We start from the raw sequence: 21,567 nt of genomic DNA, 5'->3' as shown, positions 1-21,567 counted from the left end.
TTGAAAAGTAAAAATTTTTTTTTGAGACAGTCTCACTATGTCCCCCTGGGTAGAATGCTGCGGCATCACAGCTCACAGCAACCTCCAACTCTTGAGTTTAAGCGATTCTCTTGCCTCAGCCTCCCAAGTAGTAGTGGGACTACAGGCGCAGCCATAACGCCCGGCTGTTGTTTTTTGTGTTTTTTTTTTTGCAGTTGTCATTGTTGTTAGCAGTCCCGGGCCGGGTTCGAACCCGTCTGCCCCTGTGTGTGTGGCCAGCGCCCTAACCACTGAGCTCAGGCGCCAAGCCTGTAAAGTAAATTCTCAGTAAGTGAACGCAGGGGCCCTACAATGGCGGAGGTTTTACGGGACAAAGGCTAAGGGGGGTGGGGCGACAAGAACTGGGGCGGCAGGAGCCAGTTGCGTCCTTCACCCTCGCTTTCCCTGCTGAAATGCAGGAGACGAAACCTCTTGGCTTCGGTGCTGACGTTCTGCCTCGAGACCGGCGTACGTTCCTTGGCCCTTCTTCCCCAGGAAATTGTTGGAGCTTTGTCCTTTCCGGACTTTACCGCTCACCTCCCTTCCCTTCCCAGGCGCTAATCCGCTTCCGGGTTCTACTCGGTGCCCAGAGGGCCCGCGCTTGGGGGCGGTAACGCGCACGCGCACAGAGAACTGGCCCGGGCCGAGCGCGTGACCGGAGTACTGCGGTGAGGGAAGGGTCGGCTTTGGTGAGGGGGTGGCGGGCCGTGGGGGGTCGAGGCCGCGGTTGGAGCGGGCGGAGGCCTCGGCGAAGACGTCGGGGCTCCCGGGACATGTGGGGACCGGGGACTGGAGCTGGCGGCCGGGGCCACCCGGGCATGTTGGGCCGGGGGCGGGCGGGGGCAGCGCTTGGGCCGCCGTGACGCGGACACCGAGCCCGGCCGGGTGGAGCGGGAGGCGGGGGCCAGGCGGCTCTACCTCGTCGCGAACTCTCGATGATCTTGGCCAAGTTCACTTCATTCCTCCTGAGCCAGCGTCTTCGTCAGTAAAGCGCGAATCACAACCCCTGCCTCCTAGATGGGCCGTTTTAAGGTTCAGTGGCGGGAACCCCTGAACATCCCTGGAGTGGGCAGTTTGCCCGGGACTCGGCCACTTAGGGTGAGGTGGAGAAGGCTTCCTGGGGTATATAATTTTATCACGGACTTTGCCGGGGGGGGGCGTGGGAGGCTCTCGTTTTTATAGCTTATAAACTGCTAAATATTGTGAGGCATATAGTTGCAAAACTTTTGTTTACCATGAAGGGAAACTTGAAAGGAATGGAGCCCTTGCCGTGATGAGCGTCCCCGAGGCACATGTTGCCTTGCTCCTTCAGAAAGGTTCGCTCTCTAGCTGCCGTGGCTCTGTTCCCATACTCTTCAGAAAATGGTGTGGAGCGAGAGCTTTCACTTTTAAAGAATTCACCTTAATGATTCCTGTTGTTTGCCAAAATCCTTCCCCCCCACCTAGAAAATTGTGGTGCTGGCCAAGCAAATTTAGTGTCTACACATAGGAGGTCCTTGTGAACCATTTAGTCAAATTTCCAGTTAGTGAATTTTATGGAGGTTGATTATGGAGTAGCTCATGACCTTTTTTTTTTTTTTTTTTTTTTTTTTGAGACAGTCTCACTATGTCGCCCTGGGTAGTGTGCTGTGGCATCACAGCTCACAGCAACCTCCAACTCTTGGGCTTAAGCGATTCTCTTGCCTCAGCCTCCCAAGTAGCTGGGACTACAGGCGCAGCCACAATGCCCGGTTATTTTTGGCTTGAACCGCCACCCTCAGTGTTTGTGGCCGTTGCCCTTACTCACTGAGCTATGGGTGCTGTGCTGGCTTTTTCTTCTCTTTCTTCTTTTTTTATTCTGTGGCCCTGGGTAGAATGCCTTGTTATCATAGCTCACAGCAATCTCAAACTTGTGAACTCAAGGGATCCTCTTGCCTCAGCCTCCCCAGTATCTGAGACTACAGGCACCTGCCACCACACCCAGCTAATTTTTTAATTTTTGCTAGAGACAAGAGTCTCACTCTTGCTCAGGCTGGTCTGGGATTCCTGAGCTCAAGTGATCCACCTGCCTCTGCCTCCCAGAGTGCTAGGCCCAGGATCTCCCCCCGCCCCCCAACCTGGCCTTTTTTTTTTTTTTTAATGGGATGCTTCACAAATTTGTGTGTCATTCCTGCTCAGGGGCCATGCTAATCTTCTCTGTATTGTTCCAATTTTAGTGTATGTGCTGCCAAAGCAAGCACCAGTGCGACCTTTTTTGATGGTAGTGTGGGATCTCAGGAACCTGCCCTCTATTGGCAAAAGTCTGCTGTATAATCTATACTTCATATGAATGATAGTAGGTCTTAAAGTAAGCATATTAGATAGTCTAGATGGGGAGAGAATTGAAATATCAGAATTGACTTACATTGAAATATTTCACTGCAGGTGATGAGCATGCACATACCCATCCTCTGACTTGCTGCCCCTCCACTGACATGGCCCACCGGGGTGGGGAGAGGGACTTCCAGACTTCAGCTCGGCGCATGGGCACGTCATTGCTTTTCCAGCTTTCAGTACACGAACGGGAGCTGGACCTGGTTTTTCTGGATCATAGCTATGCCAAGCCTTGGAGTGCCCACCCAGATGCCAGTAGTGCTCGCCCCACCCGCATGCTCTTTGTCACTCCGCGTCGGCAGCATGAAAGTACCATGTGAGTTTGGGCTTCTAAGGGCTGCTACTGCCCTGACTGGACAGTGATCAGATGGGATTAGAGAGGATTTTCTTGGGGATGATTGGGGGAGATTGTAGGAGGAGCGTGGAAGTTTAATTAGGCATCTTTTTCAAGCAGCATGAGGATATCAGGCCTGAATGTGGACATCTGCTCATGAGACATCTCCTAACAAGAGTTAGGAAAGCAAGATGTGCAAAGAAAGCAGACAACCTGTTCCACATAGATAATAGGACTTGTGTGGAAAGAGGAAATTGAAGAGGACTATTTTAACTGGTGAAGAAAAAGACTGAAAATTTTGTTTTAAGAACGTGCCACACAGGATAAGACTCCTTATAACTTTTTTTTTTGAGACATTGTCTCACTCTTTTGCCTGGGCTAGAGTGTAGTGGCATCATCATAGCTCACTGTAACCACAAACTCCTGGGCTCAAGTGATCCTCCTGCCTCAGCCTCCAGAGTAGCTGGGACATTAGGCATGCACCTCCACGCCTGGCCAACAATAGCTTTTTTAAATTTAAAAAGTTTTTTTTAACAATAGCTTTTCTATAGTAATGTGTTTTGCTTTTCCTGGCTTCACACCCAAAGGTTAGAAGTGAATTCTCAAGACATGGTTTTCTTTCTTTGCTTGCTTCAGAATTGCCACCCATGCATTAATCTAAACCTTCCTCGGGTCTAATATTTTTAGTTAGCCTACATGATAAGCTAAGAACATTTCCTAAATTTACTACCTGATACGTGATGTAGTTACATTGGGCCTAAATAAACCTATTTGGCCATTCTTTTGAGCATTCTAATTTCTTACATTTCAAGAGTTATTTGTTTTATTCTGATCAAATTATGTCCTTACTAATTTCGTAAACTCTTGGAGAGAGGTTTTTTGTTTTTAATCTCATCTAATGCTTAATCTTTCCTCAAGCACAGGCTTTAGTTTTGTTGGAGGTTAGAGATACTATATTTTGCTTCTGTAGATCCCTCCATGAATCCTTAATGTTGTAGAGTTACCACGATGTGTGTATTTTAAACACGTGAAATAGTGATTTTTATTTCGATTTCCCAATGATGTTGGTATTTTATTGTTTTTTTTTGGTTGTACAGGGCAATGGATCTGTGACTTTAGGAAATAATCTAGCATAATCCTTACACCTCTGGCCTAGGGTATAACTGAAAAGCTTCTTTAAATAGTAAGTTTTTTCCTGTTTGCTATGTAATAGCTTGCTGATATTGAAATTCCTGTGTCTCTATCTCATGACATTTTTGTTTTACATGACATTTTCTTAAAGTGAGATTCTGTTGACTTGTTTTGGTACTTAGAAAATTATTTCCTTTTCTAAGTCTTCTCTCGATACATACAGGCCCTGAAAGTGAGAATTTGGCGTGTTCTAAGAACTTTTTTAGGTCAGTGTGTCTGGAAGATGGTGGCAGTAGGATGTAAATAGGAGGTAGGGAGAAGTTGACAGAGGCTGCCTCATGTAGGACTTTGATTGTAAGAGTGGTAAGAAGTATGGGCGGCGCCTGTGGCTCAAGGAGTAGGGCGCCGGTCCCATATGCCGGAGGTGGTGGGTTCAAACCCAGCCCCGGCCAAAAAAAAAAAAAAAAGAGTGGTAAGAAGTCATTGAAGGATTTTAAACTAGAGATCCAATTCATTACTAAAAAGGGCACTTTGAGTTTCTGTTGAATAGATTATAGTGTAAGCTTAGAGTTTAGTAGATCAGCTAGGCAGCCATTGCAGTTGATTTAAGATTGGCCAGAAATTATGGTCACTTGGATAGGGATGGGAATAGTACAAATGGAGATAAATTTCCTAGGGAGAACCAATAAGACTTGCTCTGATGAATTGAAAAGAGGAGCCAGGGTTGAGGAGAACGGTAGAATTAGGATGACTCTTAGATTTCTGGCATAAGCAGCTAGGTTGTGGTGTGAGTTAGGGAATACAGGGAGGGTAGGTACGGGATAGTAGAATCAAGAGTTCTCTTTTAGGCATGCGTGTCCAGTGCCTAGCCCACTGTCTCGCCCAGAGAAGGCAGTTAGCTCTTTAGTCTACCATAACATCTAGCTGCACATTACTTCATTTCATTCCATAATGATACAATTATTGTAGTCATTGGGAATGGATGTAGTAAGGTCATTGAGGTCAGAAAGGTAGATAGACCAGCTTGTTTGGTGTAGTATTTTAGATTACAGTGTTGGTGCAATGTACCATAAAATGGGGAAGGACCTACAGGGAACTAGGATTTCATTAACATCATTTTAAAATAAGAAAGAACTACTTCAGGTGTTCATTTAGATTTGTTTCTGTTCTGGGCTCTGTACAAAGTGAGATAAATAAATAGCTATGGTGTCTGCATTCTGGGTGATCTGTCTCAGATAAGCACAGGCTTTTACAAGCATATAATTTACTACCAGTTGACTTGCTAACAAAAGGGAAAGTTCGTATGAATAATTGAAACCTCTAGACCAGTGCTTTTAAGCAGAACTTTACTATAATAGACACGTTCTATACCTGGTATGTCTAGTATGATGGTAATAGCCACAACACCTGTTGAGCACTTGATAATGTTGCTGATGTAACTGAGGAACTAAATGTTTAATTCTGTTTACTTATATTAATTTAGATTTAGTTAAGTAGTCACAGGTGACTTACAGCTACTGTATTGGACATCATGTCCAATAGGCAATCAACTATTTGCTTATGGAATATGTTTGTCTTCTAAAAAATAGCTGCTCACAAATAGAATATATTTGTCTTCTAAAAAAATGTTTCAGTTTCGTATAGATTCATTTTAAGATGACTTTATGCTGGTAGGTATTATGTCCTTAATAGCATTTTGGGTCAACATTCTTGTGAATATGATGTGTTTATGCATAATTTAAAGCTGATTATATTAAATAGTCATTTTTGACAACCAGATGATTGTTAAACACTTGTGTTGTGTGAAGTATTTGTGGCCTGGTCCCATTTCCTCACCTGTTTACAGTGAATCAGATGTCCCAATAGACGTGGAGACGGTCACATCAACCCCTATGCCACTCTATGACAATCAGAAGGCACGAAGCGTGATGAATGAATGTGAAAGGCATGTCATCTTTGCCAGGACTGATGCAGATGCTCCTCCCCCACCAGAGGACTGGGAGGAGCATGTCAACAGGTAGGCCATTCCTTGGGAGGATGGGTTACTGCAGGGTTTCATGGTCACCATCCTATAGTTATATTTTGTATCATCATCTTCAGTGAAACACATTTATTGGGTGCTTTTTTCATTTGCAGCCACTCAAGTCCAAATTATAATTCTTAGCTCATAATGCTGTGAACTCTGTGAGAGCAGGGCTTACATCTCAGCCATGTTTGGAATGTAGCACACAGTAGGCATATAATGTTTGTTGACTAAATAAATGAATTACATTTGATAGGTATTTCTAGTTCTGTAGCTTATATATTATACAAGTTATGCTATAGGGATCACCCAGACCATAAATAATTAAAGGTATATTTGTGCTTGTATGGTCTGTAACTTGCTTAATGAAAATGTTTTGGAGTTGCATGAAAAGCTAACAAATGTTTCAGTGGATTTTAAAACTAGATTTGTAATCTGTGGTTTTGAGGGCACACTTACGCTTGTTTCATGCATTTGCTTTTGCTGGCTAGTTTTGTTCCCATGCTTCCTGCCATCTCTGGAGAACTTGATAATTTGTTTTTTTTTGGAGACAGAGTCTCACTTTGTCGCCCTGCGTAGAGTGCTGTGCAATCACAGCTCACAGCAACCTCAAACTCTTGGGCTTAAGCGATTCTCTTGCCTGAGCCTCCCAAGTAGCTGGGACTATAGGCGCCTACCACAACGCCTGGCTATTTTTTGTTTCGAACCTCATGCTAGGTTCGAACCCACCAGCTCCACTGTATGTGGCTGGCGCCCTAGCCACTTGAGCTATAGGCACCGAGCCAGAACTTGATATTTCTTTCTAGGTCATTCATCTCTATTCGTTTGGCAAACATTTATTTATCTAATCACATAAAAGGTTTGTGGAGATATTATTTATATACCATATAATTCACCTATCTAATGTGTATACTCGTGGATTTTAGTATATTCAGAGTTTTACACCTGTCACTGCTATCAATTTGATGAACATTTTAGGTTACTCTGTTTCCCTCCACTCCTTAGGACCTACCAGTCTACTTTATGTCTTTATGGATTTGACTATTTTGGACATTTCATGTAAATAGTGTCATGTAATATGTGGTCTTTCACAATTGGCTTCTTTCACTTAGCACAATGGTTATAAGGTTCATCCATGCTGTAGCATGTATCAGTATTCCATTGTATGGATAGCTTACATTTTATTTATCTTTAATCAGTTGATGGACATTTAGGTTGTTTCTACTTTTTGGCTATTATGAATAAAACTGCTATGAACATTTACATGAAAGTTTTTGTGTGGAGCTATGTTTTCAAGTGTCTTAGCTATATTCCTAGGAGTAGAATTGCTAGATTATATGTTTAAATTTGCTGGATCTGTATTTAAATATGAAGAATTGCCATACTATTTTCCAAAGTGGCTATATACTTTCACATTCTTTTTTTTTTTTTTCTTTTGTGAGTCAGAGTGTCACTATGTCGTCCTTGGTAGAGTGCGGTGGCATCACAGCTCACAGCAACCTCCAACTCTTGGGCTTAAGTGATTCTCTTGCCTCAGCCTCCCACGTAGCCTGGGCTATAGGCACCCACTACAATGCCTGGCTATTTTTTTGTTGCAGTTGTCGTTGTTGTTTAACTGGCCTGGGCCAGGTTTGAACCTGCCACCCTTGGTGTATGTGGCCGGCGCCATAACCACTGTGCTTCAGGCACTGAGCCTTTTTTTTTTTTTTTTCTCGAGACAGAGTCTCACTTTGTCACCCTCAGTAGAGTGCTATGGTGTTGCAGCTCTTGGGCTTAGGCGATTCTCGTGCCTCAGCCTCCGGAGTAGTTGGGACTACAGGTGCCTGCCACAACACCCGGCTATTTTTTTGTTGCTGTTAGGCTGGGGCCAGGTTTGAACCTGCCACTGTCAGTATATGAAGGCTGGCGCCCTAACCACTGAGCCACAGGTGCTGCTCTAATTTTTCTGTTTTTATTGGAGGCAGGGTCGTGCTCTTGCCTAGGCTAGTCTTGAACTCCTGAGTTATTGTGATCCTACTACCTTGGGCTCCTGAAGTGCTAGGATTACAGGTATGAGCCACCATGCCTCGTCTAGAGACAGGGTCTTGCTATTGCCCAGGCTGGTCTTGAACTCTTGGCTTCAAGTAATCTTCCTTCTTTCACCTCCCAAAGTGCTAGGATTATAAGTGTGAGCTGTAATGCCTAGCCAAACACTCTTAATTTTTAGTAATGAAATGGAGAGAAGTTGGAAGAAGGGTAGGAAAGTTTGAGGTTATTGGCATGATTTATGAGGCTGACTAGAAGTTGGAAATGAAATTGAACAGGTTTGCTTGTGTGATCAAGTGAGTCACTATTGGAGGAAGGGCAGTTCAGTTCTGCATCTTGGTTGAAGAGCTTGGCTGAACATGGTACCATGTGCCTATATAGTCCTACCTACTCAAGAGGCTGAGGTAGAAGAATCCCTTAAACCCAGGAGTTTGAGGCCAGCCTGGGCAACATAGTAACACCCCATCTCTAAAAATAAACAAATAAACAAAAATTGTATAAAAAAATCCATAAGAGGTCTTGGCGCCTGTAGCACAGGGGTTATGGTGCCAGCCACATGCACCAAGGCTGGTGGGTTCGAACCTGGCCTGGGCCTGCTAAACAACAATGACAGCTGCAACAAAATATAGCTGAGCATTGTGCTGGGTGCTTGTAGTCTCAGCTACTAGGAGGCTGAGGCAAGAGAATCGCTTGAGTCCAAGAGTTTTTTTTTTTTTTTTTTTTGTAGAGACAGAGTCTCACTTTACCGTCTTCAGTAGAGTGCCATGATGTCACAGGACTCAAAGCAACCTCTAGCTCTTGGGCTTCAGCGATTCTCCTGCCTCAGCCTCCCGAGCAGCTGGGACTACAGGCACCCGCCACAACGCCCGGCTATTTTTTGGTTGCAGTTCAACCGGGGCTGGGTTTGAACCCGCCACCCTCGGTATATGGGGCCGGCGCCCTACTCTCTGAGCCACAGGCGCCACCTGAGTCCAAGAGTTGGAGGTTGCTGTGAACTGTGACACAACTGTGACACAACGTCTACTGAGGGTGACGTAGTGAGACTCTGTCTCAGTAAAGGAAAAAAAAAATCCATAAGAGCTTATGAAGAAGGTGTTTGACGTCTTGAACTAGAATTATTGTGGTGCCTTAAGAAGTTCTTTAGTGTGTCAGATAAAGAGGAAAATGGCTACGATTGGAGTTCAGTTATTAGAATATTGCTGGAATCAGTGTATTCAGCATATGAGTTTATTACTATTGTTACAATTAATAATAAAAAATATGAGCGGTATCTTTGGCTCAGTGAGTAGGGTGCGGGCCCCATATACCGAGGGTGGCGGGTTCAAACTTGGCCCCAGCCAAACTGCAACAAAAAAATAGCTGGGCGTTGTGGTGGGCGCCTGTAGTCCCAGCTACTTGGGAGGCTGAGTCAAGAGAATGGCTTTAGTCCAAGAGCTGGAGGTTGCTGTGAGCTGTGACGTCACCGCACTCTACCGTGGGCGATAAAGGGCGATTTTTGACTATCTCAAAAATATATATATAAATAAAAATAATAAAATATGTAACAATGGTGGTTAAAAAGAAAAGAGCTATTTGTTGAGTATTTTCCAGGTATCAGACATTGTGCCAAGCACTTGAATGCATTCTCTTAATTCTCCTAGTAATTCTTGAAGGTATAACTCTCCTTTATCTCTATTTTACAGGTTGAAGAATTTGAACTTAGGAAGATTAAGAAACATTAGTTAGAAAGTGATAGAACAGGGGGATTTGTTCAAACCAAGCAGTTTGACTCTGAAGCCCATGGCTTTGACTACCATACCCTGGGCCATAAGGGTGATAGATGAGTCGGTTGCTGAGGTGGCCTCATATGGTTATGTGTCCCTTTTTAGTGTTTTTTTACTGACTTGTCCTCAGTTCGCAGTGTCAGGAAGTGCACGGGAAAACTGCATGATGTTTTTTGTCAGTTTACCCATAGTTATGATGAAGAAGTTTTTGTAGATAATCATGCTTTTTCAGTCATTGGAAACCTAATAATGCATATGAATACTGGGTTCTTAATTTACAAGGAGAGATATAGCTGCAAAGCATAAGAGACACTGGGGTGTCCTGGCCAGAGTATCTGTTCTCAGTAGAAAAGTCTTGGAAGCCATTCTCTTCCAGAAATGGAAAAGCAAGTGGAGAGAGTTTGCACAGGAAACACAGCGGAATAGCTGTATGCACTTATTTTTTCTCTAGGCAAGATGAGCCCGCGCAATAGGCCAGGGTGCCCCCTCTTTTTAATTATGGAATCTGAAACTCCTTTAGAGAAACACTAGCAGATTCTTTGGCTGTGTTTCTCCAATCTCCCATATAGACCTCCTCCTTAGCCACAGATTGATATGATTCATTAGCACTCAGTTTATCTCAGATTATTCGTCTCTTTATTGTCTGATGAGATTTTGGAGGCATCCTCTTATTAGGAATAGGCTTATAAACCATCTCTTTTGGTAGGTAACTTTTACACATGACTAATTTCATTATTTGATGATACTTTGCTTGAGTTTGGGAAGTCATCATTTTATGACTCTGTCCCTAGATCTACATAGCCTGTTTTGAGCTTGCAATTCCCTCTTTTCTGATTATAATCATCTTGTTGCCATTCTTTCCCTTGACTTGATTGTTGTATTACTGCTTCCTTTCTTCTTGTATAAAGTCTTATAAAATTAGTTTCCTACTTTGGGAACTCCATAGACGATACAACAAGTCCCTAGAACTCTGGAGTTTTTCCCTAGGGGGCTTGCACTGCTCTTCAACCATGGAGTCAGAAACTCAGTTTCCTGGTTAGGGCTTTTTCCCCTCTTTTTGAATTATTTTCAGTAGCATCTGCCTTCAGATAACTTTATGTTTAGAAAGTAAAGCCCTCCCCCTGCGCCTAACTCCAGCTTTTTCTAGTAATAGCTGATATTTAGTGAAATGGTTTAAATGTCTCTGCCTGATTTAATTGTCTAGATCAGCAGTTGTCTGTGGCTTGTGGGCCAACTATGGCCTATTGCTTGTTTTTGTATGGAATGATTTTTACATTTTTAGTGGTTGGACAAAACTCAGAAGAAGAGTAGTATTTCATGACACATGAAATTCAAATGTCAGCATCCAGAAATAAAGTGTTAATGGAATATAGTCATGCCCACTTATTGGGTGTTATCCAGGGCTGCTTCTGTAGTACAGTTGCAGAATTGTAATTGTGTCAGAGACCATATGGCCCACAAACCCTGAAATACTTGCTATCCAGCCCCTTATGAAAGAAGTTAGCTGACCATGTCTGGATTGCGTTTTTTATGTCAGTGTGCCATGACCATGGGACTTAGAAGACCTTTGAAATTTGTTTTTACTGGCATAGAGATGTAGTGCAGAAGATGTTGGACAAGCTTTTTTTTTTCCTCCAGATGCTTGTCAAATGCCAAATTTCATTAGATGCATAGCTTTTGAAAGACAGCTAACAAAGTATTCCATATGGTACTTTTCAGCATGCTCAAATGGACTTTGGCTAGTCTCATTTAAGTAACAATGTAGCATGCAAAGCAAACTGTCTTATCTTAGAAAGCAGAACTTCTAACTTCCAGCCAAAAAAACCCCATTCTCTTTTTCTAAACTGTTTCTGATTGTGTACCTTGACATTGTATTTTCTATATATAAATCCTAGGCTGGGTGTTTGATATTCTACGTCCAGTATTTTTGAGCTGTTTATTTCCCCTCTCTCCCCTCCCACTACCTGCTTTCTTTTCCTTTTTTTCTTCTAGAGTTTAGGCAAAGAATTTTATAATCTGAAAAAGAAAAGTGTGACTTACTGAGTTTCTCTGATTTTCTTGTTTCTCCCTGTTTTGTGGATATTTTAATGTTGGTTTAATCTTCCTTGAAACAGCAGAGAAATTATTACCTTTGAAAATATTAGATTTTGGCTCGGCACCTGTGGCTCAAGCAGCTAAGGCGCCAGCCACATACATCTGAGCTGGCGGGTTCGAATCCAGCCCGGGCCTGCCAAACAACAATGACGGATGCAACAAAAAAAAAAAAAAACCGGGCGTTGTGGCGAGCTCCTGTAGTCCCACCTACTTGGGAGGTGGAGGCAGGAGACTTGCTTGAGCCCAGGAGTTGGAGGTTGCTGTGAGCTGTGATGCCATGGCACTCTACCCAGGACAACAGCTTGAGGGTCTGTCTCAAAAAAAAGAAAAAAAGAAAATATTAGATTTTTGTACGATCAGTGTGTTATTTTTGGCTACTTTGAATAGGATGAGCCAGAAGACAGCATATCATTCAGGTTCGTTCAGTTAGAACATGGAGAACAAAAGATTATATGATCTCATCTAAGAAATGAAGAAAGGCATTTTTGTACTCATTAAAATTGAATAGGTTTAGATGGAGAACTAGTTGACTCAACACAGTTCCCATCAATTCATTTGACTGTTTAGACTTGCATTTAAAATTCTGTCTCCTATTTTTAAAAATTTTCCTTAATTATATCTTTTGCATGAGCTTTATCTTAATCTTGGGTTAGATCACTCTTTTCTGCCCACTTAATTTTCCAGCCTCCCACGAAGCTGACAAAATATAAAGAACATGTTGCAATTTTTGGAATCACTTTCTTATATATCCAGTAGCAATCCTAAGAACTTTTTCTGGGATTTTAGACTCTCAACATTGTGGTTTTTAAATTTAAATTTCAACTGTCATTGTGTAGGGTAGCAATTTCAAAATAACTTTCTAACTCTCCTCCCCTTTTGTTCATGTAATTTTCCTTGCACCCATCATTTTGGGTTTCAGAATAAATATAAGGTAAGAACAACAAAAAGAGAAAGCATCCTATTATAAAGAACAAGATAATTTTGAAAATGTTGGTTTCTCATAAATAAATTATATTTCATTCTGTTCTTGGGATTAAAGTTTGCTATATGATCAGTAGGCTTTGAGAAAGTTCTAGGCATTGTTTTATTTTATTTTATTTATTTTTTTAAGAGACATAGTCTCACTTTGTCACCCTTGGTAGAGTGCTGTGGCGTCACAGTTTACAGCAACCTCCAGCTCTTGGGCTTAGGCAATTGATTCTCTTGCCTCAGCGTCCCAAGTAGCTGGGACTACAGGGGCCTGCCACAATGCCTGGCTTTTTTTTTTTTTTTTTTTTTTTTTCAGTTTCTGGCTGGGGCTGGGTTTGAACCCGCCACTTCTGGCATATGGGGCTGGCGCCCTACTCCTTTGAGCCACAGGCGCTGCCCTTCCCAGCTATTTTTGTTGTTGTAGTTTGGCTGGTTCTGGGTTCGAACCCACCACCCTTGGTATATGGGGCCAGCTCCCTACTCACTGAGCCACAGGCGCCGCCCTCCATACATAGTTGAATGTGAAGAAATTGTATTCATTGCTTAATCTGATTGATTATAAGTGAGCATTATTACCAGAGGTAAGGCTATAATAGAATATCACTTTCAAAATACTGTAAGTTCTTTGTATCTGTTATTTTCACAGAACTGGAAATTTAGAAATTTTAACACAGTTTTCGATCTTTCATTTCCACTTGAAATTTATCTTACGTGTATTGTTACACATGTATGCATGTATAATAATAAAGATAGATGTGTGTCTGTATTGCACGGAAAATGAGGGATGGTCCCTGCAACTGTTTATAAATAGCAATAAAAGATGTACAACTTAAATGCCCACAAATAGAGTAGAACCTAACCAGCTATTAAATACAAAGAGGTGTATTAATTAATATGAAGATATATCCATATATCTCCCAAGAGCTTTTTCAGACTACTTGTAAGCATCCTTTGTCACCGCCTGTCACTACCAAATCCTCAAGCCCATCTGAGAATGGCTGTACATAAGAGAAATGCTGATCATGTGAATATGTTGTGTGTTTAAATAATGTAAAGGAAAACAAGATTATGAACCAATGGGCTGGAGCTACTTTTCCCAACATGCCTTCTTGTTCCCAAGGCATTCTGAGTCCCAGTATTGGGTTGAATCCCTCTACCCTTTTCCCAAGTCCTGAATCTCCTCTCTGAATATCAAACCACACCAAAACTGACTGGATCCTGATGAAGTAGCAGGAATTAAGCTAAGAGAACTAGGGAAAAATAAGAAAAAGGACAATCCCAAGAAACCTAAGACTGCTTCTAGTACCTCTGCAAGGAAGTTATAAAAGGGTGGGAGGCTTTGGTAGTTAAGAAGGATTTATCAACGAAAGTGTCTGTAGATGAGGGTGCTTTTGAAGACAGTCATCTCATTCTTTCTCTGTTATTCATTTTGGCTGCCGTCAGTAATCATAGCTAACCTAAATTTTTTATTTATTGTTCAAAGGAACTTAAGAGTTCATCTAGTCCATGTCTGTTTTATGGACTAGGAGACCCAGAGCACATAACTCTTTATTGCAGAGCTGGGTAGAGTCTTAGCCCCTGGTTAGGGTTCTCCTGGACCATGTAACTGTGGTTAGTTGTAGAATTGGAGATGTGGTAGGTGGAGATTCTGTTTTACAGAAGGAAAAGAAGTCAGACTATTATTTTCCTCCTTTCTATACGGTATTTGCTCTACCCAGGGATATTGGGCTAGTTGTACAAAGTTAATACCAAAGGGTGACTTGTCTTCTGCGTACTCACTGAGTCATGTTATTGGTGTTTCTAGAGCCATGACAGGTAGAAATTGGGGTATCTGGTGGGATGGGATAATGGTAGACAGGATGCTACTCTATTGTAAAGCAAGGGAAATTGAGATTGTTGATAGTGTTTTAGGCAGCTTCCTTGCAGTTTGACAATCTTGGAATGGCGAAGGGCTCAGTTTACCATTGAGCATAAATCATGTTTCTTTGTTTTTCTTTGCTTCACAGAACTCACTAGCTTTCTGTGCTGTGGTGTGTGAGGACTTGAATATAGACCCAGCTGTTTAGAGAACTTAAAATGCATTGTGCACACAATTTATCTATTTACTTATTAAATGGATGTTTAACTCCCTGGTGTGTGTCAAGCTCTGTTTCATGCTGGGAATATAGCATTTAAATAAAACCAACAAAAATCTTGGCCATAGTGGCCTTTACATTCTAGCAGAAAGAAATAAACTAAATAAATACATAGAATGGATAGAACATGCAGTGGTGATATGGCTGGAAAGCGGGTTAGGGAATCCCAGGGTAGGTTTGAGGTGTTATACTTTTAAATAGGGATGGATCAGAGGAAGCCTCAGTAGAAGATGGTAATTGAATAGCAACCTGAAGGAGATGGGAGAGGGAACCATTGTTTTTTTTTTGTAGAGACAGAGTCTCACTTTATGGCCCTCGGTAGAGTGCCGTGGCCTCACACAGCTCACAGCAACCTCCAACTCCTGGGCTTAAGCGATTCTCTTGCCTCAGCCTCCCGAGTAGCTGGGACTACAGGCGCCCGCCACAACGCCCGGCTATTTTTTGGTTGCAGTTTGGCCGGGGCTGGGTTTGAACCCGCCACCCTCGGCATATGGGGCCGGCGCCTTACTGACTGAGCCACAGGCGCCGCCCGGGAGAGGGAACCATTGTTATAGGTCAGGGCAACAAATGGCAAGGGCCTGGTCTGTGATGGGGGAAGTAGGAGGGAGGGAAAGGTGTGGGAAACGTGGTTGAAAAGTAAGTGGGGGGGGCATTTGTTGATGGTGAGGTTGGAGAAGCAATGGAGTCCACACAGCTCAGCAAGGACTTAAGCTTTTAACTGATTGAAATGAGGCCCTGGAAGGATTTTCTGCAATGAGTGATGTGATCTGACTTAGGTTTTTTGCATAATTTACCAAATTGACTTGCCTCTGATTTTCTACATATAGTAGAGACTGGGGCTTGCTCTTGCTCAGGCTGGTCTTGAACCTAACCTGTGAGCTCAAGCAATCCACCCACCGTGGCCTCCCAGAGTGCTAGGATTATAGGCATGAGCCACTGCACCTGGCCCAGAGTATTGTTTTTTAAAATTTTTTTTTTTTTTTTTTTTTTTTGAGACAGAGCCTCAAGCTGTCACCCTGGGTAGAGTGCTATGGCATCACAGCTCACAGCAACCTCCAACTCCTGGGCTCAAGTGATTCTCCTGCATCCGCCTCCCAAGTAGCTGGGACTGCAGGCGCCCACCACAATGCCTGGCTATTTTTTGGTTGCAGCCGTCATTGTTGTTTGGTGGGCCCGGGCTGGATTTGAACCCACCAGCTCAGGTGTATGTGGCTGGTGCCTTAGCTGCTTGAGCCATAGGCACGGAGCCTATTTTTTAAATTTTTTGTTGTCTTTTATTGAGGGCACAAAGAATTAGGTTACAGTGTTTGCATTTGTTAGGTAAAGTCCCTCTTTATTTTTTAGAGACAGAGTCTGACTGTATCACCCTTGGTAGAGTGCCGTAGTGTCACAGCTCATAGCAACCTCCAATTCTTGGGCTTAGGCGATTGTCTTTTTTTTTTTTTTTTGAGAGACAGGGTCTCTGTCTCCCAGGCTAGAGTGCAGTGGCATCATCATAGGTCACCTCAAACTTCTGAGCTCGAGTGGTCCTCCTGCTTTAGCCTCTGGAAGTGCTAGTGCTAGGATTACAGCCACCACGCCTGGCCTAGACTTCTTACCATAGTCTGAGATTTTGGTACATTAAAATGCTTGCTGATCCAGCTTGCCTTTTTGTGTGAAATATACAACTTGTGAAATTTAAATACATCTGTGCAGTGGTGTAGTGCTTTTCTTTACTAATGAGATTTTCTTGGCCACTAAGTAAATAATTAGCTTTACTAGCCTAAAAGATTTCATTTACAGATGGTCTAAGCTTGTAGTGTGTATATTATTAATACAAATGTGTGCTGAGGCTATTCTTTGGCAGGATTAGTTCCAGAATCTAGGTCTCGTGTTTTAGCTTAGTGGTCTTAGATTAAGCTACTTTCACTTATGCTCTGTCATAGTGGGAATAAAAAAATGTGGCATAATCTTGTTAATATGGTGTACATACATAGGGAGCGTCCCAAGGGTTTGACTATAATTCCTCAGAGTTTCCCTTATAGGACTGGCTGGACAATGGCCCAGAACAAGCTGTTTAACAAGATCCTCAAAGCCCTGCAGTCTGACCGCCTTGCCCGCTTGGCCAATGAAGGGGTAAGACACCAGAAATCTGCCCATGGTGGGTTCTTCCTAATTCAGGCCTCACTGGCTGACTGACTTGTCCCCCCTATTTGCTAACCAGGTGGTCCTCATGTTTTATCACTTCCACTTACATCCTTCAGGCTTGTAATGAGCCAGTGCTGCGTCGTGTTGCTGTGGACAAGTGTGCGAGGAGAGTGCGGCAGGCTCTGGCAAGTGTGAGCTGGGACACCAAGCTGATCCAGTGGCTTCACACCACCCTTGTGGAGACGTTGAGTCTGCCCATGCTGGCAGCCTACCTGGATGCTTTGCAGACACTAAAAGGGAAGGTAAGGCTGTGATTGGTGTCTGCCCTGTCTTGGGACTAGCCAGCTTTTGTTGCGGATTCAGGATGTGGGATTGAACAAATCATTTACTGGTCAGCCTAGAGGGCATGACCAAAGTTAATGGGTGTACTGTTAATGTTAGTAGGAGATGAGGTAACATTTCATACTTGTATCTGGTGTAAATGATTTTGGCCCTGCTTTTTCCAGATGAGGTATGAGACATGAAAAACGGTACACATTTAGTTTCTGTAGCCTTGCAGCTTGTGGGTTGAGTCATCACTGAATTGAATTATTATGGGGGAGATGAAGGGTTTACTAGGGAAGGAGTTTGTTGAAAAGGATGTAAGACGCAGATTGTGGAGTGTTGGCGGGTTGCCATTCCTCAGTCACTCACGTGATGAACCTTCGATAGCATCACTGGACTTTGATAATTCTTACAAACATATCATGACATTTCCCTGGTTTCCTACTTAGACAGTATTGCACAAAATTAAAATAATTTTCAGGGTGACTACAGTTTGCCGTTCCTTTAGTGATTGCATCAGGCCATGCTCAGTGTGGTGGAGTGTGGGTTCTGGAGTCAGATTGCCTCACTGATCTCAGCTCTGTCACTGATTGGTTATGTTAACCTGGACATTTCCTTTCTCCATTTTCTTATCTCTAAAATGTGACTGATATTACTTATCTATAATTTTTGTGAAAGTTAATTATTTAGACAGAGTGCTTGGCACAAAATTGGACACAGTATGCACACAGTAACCATTAACGATGATTTAGGTTTTTGAAATATTTGGGATGTTTTGTCCCAAAATGCAAAATGGCCTCAGACTACTTAGATTAATTCCATTCTTGAATTTTTTTTAAAAATAGCTTTTCTTTTCTCCTTTGCAGGAAGCAAGCACATCTTGTTGTTATAAGTTGCCTGGCCAGCAGCTTTCCCAAGCTGTCACTCCAGAACTTTCAGACTTATTTCTAACCTATTTATAAGTTAAAGAATACTGAGTTTGTTAGAAGACTGACATAGTGCTGAAATAAAACAAAACTCAGGACTAGTTACATTAATGATTTGCATAGAGGAAATTTGACATTTTTTTCATGTAATATTTATTTTATGCCTACCATGTGCCAGACACTGGGATGAGAACAGAACTGATCCTTGCGGTGGAAATAATTTCCTAATGAAGAAAGACACATGGAGAGACAGTCCCAGACTTCCTTGTATACTGTTCCTTTGCAGTAGAAACCCTGGACCCGGGAGGTGAATGGTGGGGATGTGAGGTGTGGGACCAAGACAAGATCCTGGCAGAGGGTGGTGATCCGTGGGCATTGTAAACACTCCCATAAATATATATTTTCAACAATGTTCTCCACAGCATTCTACTTACAGTAAAAGCACATTGGTGAAGACACTTGCAGTGGTTCTCAGCCTTCCTAATGCCAGGACCTTTTAATACAGTTCCTCATGTTGTGGTGACCCCCAAATTTTGTTGTAATTTTATGGTTGGGGGTCACCACAACATGAGGAACTGTATTAAAGGGTTGCAGCATTAGGTAGGTTGAGAACCACAGCCTAGGGGATGAGGGTTGGTAGTGACCAGAGTCCCAGTTCTCTGGTGGCTCTGCCTCATTTAACATGGCTAGCATGATTCGGTAATTTCTCTAATAAGAAAGAGTTTGTATTGCTTCCCTATTTAAGTTACTGGCTGGAGATGTCCCATGTGAAGGAGGTGGCATTCAGATATTACGATCTTGACAGGTGTTTACATTTGGATGCTGTCTGGCCCTGCTGTCAGCTGGAATGGTGGAAGGCTCACAGCTATACCAGTCCTCAAGAGCCTCAGGTTTGAGGTGATGTCCACTCTGGGCTGTGCCCTCCACAGTACCTCATTATCAGACTTACTTTCTCATGACTATTTAGATTCATAACAAATACTAAGGTTGTTTTTCAAAGGATATAAATGACTATAGGATTGTTTTAAAGTGCTTGCTGAATGTTAAAAGCATGGGTGGATGGGGTCATGTTCTTGTACCAGTTGCTTTCACCATTATAAAGAGGGCAGAGAAGAGACCCTAGCCTCTTAACTTGGCTGTTGAGAGTGAATGCAATGCTGAAAAAGCCAGGGAAGCTTGGTCTTCCCAGCTCTAAGCAGGGAAGTCAGTTATTGGTTAATAACTGTGTTGACAGAAAGTGAGTTTCAAGGGTTTTCGGTTTCTTGGGCATACTCTACTGCCAGATAATGCTTTTAAGTTAACTCAGATCAGATCCTGTGCCTCAGAGTGTTGAGTGGCTCACAATTATAGAATAAATTTCAAAAAATGGCCAGTTGGGGCATTTGCAGTTTGGTTTTATCCCTTTGTTCTTTTACTTCTTTGCTTGAATTATTTACTTCAGTCTACCTGTTCCTGGAATAAGCTCTACACATTCTTGCCTCTTGCTGGTATCTGATTAGAAAGCTCTTCTATCACATTCTGTTGGAGCTCTTCCTGTTCTGAAGAAACTGTCTCACTTTACATGCTGTATCTTTAGGTGAAAATTGCCTGGCTCGGCACCAGCAATGTACACCAGAGGTGGCGGGTTCAAATCTGGCCTGGGCCTGCCAAACAATGACAATTATAACCAAAAAATAGCCGGGCGTTGTGGCGGGCACCTGTAGTCCCAGCTACTCGGGAGGCTGAGGCAAGAGAATTGCTTAAGCCCAGGCGTTGGAGGTTGCTGTGAGCTGTGATGCCATGGCACTCTACCCAAGGCGACAGCTTGAGGTTCTGTCTCAAAAAAATAAATAAATAAAAATTGCCTGACTTCTCCATTGAATGGTTTGAATTGTAGCAATGTGGGGCTTCTGTTTTTTTCATGCAGTTATCAGTCTCTGCTTTATTTGCATATTTGTCTTCGTTACCTCTTGTGGATTAAATTCCTTTGCAGAACTACTGGTCTGGTGCTTTGTAGCAGTAATTGTTGCTCAGACGTTTGCTTCCTGAGTTTAACTGAGAAGGTCTAATGTTTATAATCCTCAATTTCTCATGCAGAAACCTTTTTAGTTTCTATCTTTTAAAATTAGGAGCAGCTTATCTGCTCCTTCTATCTTTGAAGTTTTACAGCCTGCATCAAACCATAGTACTTTTTATTCTCCAATTTCTCAAAACCTTTATGTTTTTCTGAAAACTACATCTAACATCTAAAAATCTTTCCTTTCCCCTAGGTCACTTTGACCTTTTGTGGGTAGCATGGAATTCACACAGATATTTCTTCTCAGTGTAAGCATCAGCATGTCTGAAACCTATATTTGCACATCTATGAGATCATATTTTGGTGGATAGTGAAAAATAGCGTATAGTATATAGAAAATATACACACAGAGTAGAATATATTTCTTTGAACACAGTAACAGGTTTTTTTTTTAACATTCTGCAGCTTGAAGGCAGTACTCTAGGTGAAAATGGAGATTAAAAAAAATTAAAACATTAATTGATGTTCATTAAGGAAATTTAGCAAACACAGAAATCTATAAAAGAAAAAGTTACCTATAACTCCATAAAGATCGTTATTACTATTTTGGCATAATATAGTACCTGAGTAGAGATAAATTTTTATGTTTTGTTTTACCTGTAACATTTTAGCAAAATTATTTCTGTATGTAACTACAAATTCTTGTAAATATTTGAAAGTACAGGGTGGCACCTGTGGCTCAGTGAGTAGGGCGCCGTCACCTTATACTGAGGGTGGTGGGTTCAAACCTGGCCCTGGCCAAACTGCAACAACAACAACAACAACAAAAATTGAAAGTACAGACAGTCTTAATGAGATAGGTTCCATATGTTTGTTCTTTTATTTATTTTTTTATTTTTTATTAAATAATAGCTGTGTACATTAATGCGATCATGGGGCACCATACACTGGTTTCATAGACCGTTTGACACATTTTTTTTTTTTTTTTTTGGCCGGGGCTGGGTTTGAACCTGCCACCTCCGGCATATGGGACCGGCGTCCTACTCACTGAGCCACAGGCGCCGCCCGTTTGACACATTTTTATCACACTGGTTAACATAGCCTTCCTGGCATTTTCTTAGTTATTGTGTTAAGACATTTACATTCTACATTTACTAAGTTTCACATATACCCTTGTAAGATGCACCGCAGGTGTAATCCCACCAATCGCCCTCCCTCCGTTCACCTCCCCCCTCCCTCCCCTCCCTTCCCCCCCTTTACCCCTTCCCCCATTCTTAGGTTATAACTGGGTTATAGCTTTTATGTGACATATGTTTGTTCTTAAGTTGAATTTGTATGTTGAAACATGTA

The 21,567-nt window shown here is 42.4% G+C and overlaps 1 protein-coding gene and 1 non-coding gene across 5 annotated transcripts in view; one reads left to right on the top strand and one right to left on the bottom strand.

Annotated features, from left to right (window-relative positions):
- Positions 1–713: 713 nt before the first annotated feature.
- Positions 714–21,567, top strand: part of KANSL3 (KAT8 regulatory NSL complex subunit 3) — a 100,030-nt gene continuing 79,176 nt past the window's right edge. Inside the window, exons 1-5 of one of the 4 annotated variants that reach the window (XM_053587367.1) lie at positions 714–1,116; positions 2,422–2,686; positions 5,682–5,852; positions 16,869–16,959; positions 17,088–17,273. In XM_053587367.1, coding sequence (XP_053443342.1) covers positions 2,472–2,686; positions 5,682–5,852; positions 16,869–16,959; positions 17,088–17,273 — 663 coding nt within the window. In that variant the 5' untranslated portion in view covers positions 714–1,116; positions 2,422–2,471. The remainder of the gene's footprint in view (positions 1,117–2,421; positions 2,687–5,681; positions 5,853–16,868; positions 16,960–17,087; positions 17,274–21,567) is intronic. The other 3 variants (XM_053587368.1, XM_053587369.1, XM_053587370.1) reach the window with 3 other exon arrangements.
- Positions 2,131–2,237, bottom strand: LOC128585152 (U6 spliceosomal RNA). The gene has a single exon (XR_008379894.1). It is a non-coding gene; the product is annotated as a U6 spliceosomal RNA (small nuclear RNA).

This window comes from Nycticebus coucang, chromosome 4 (genome assembly GCF_027406575.1).
Source record: "Nycticebus coucang isolate mNycCou1 chromosome 4, mNycCou1.pri, whole genome shotgun sequence".
NCBI lineage: Eukaryota > Metazoa > Chordata > Mammalia > Primates > Lorisidae > Nycticebus > Nycticebus coucang.
Note: the sequence above shows the minus strand (reverse complement) of the source record. Positions and strands in the feature narration are given on the sequence as shown.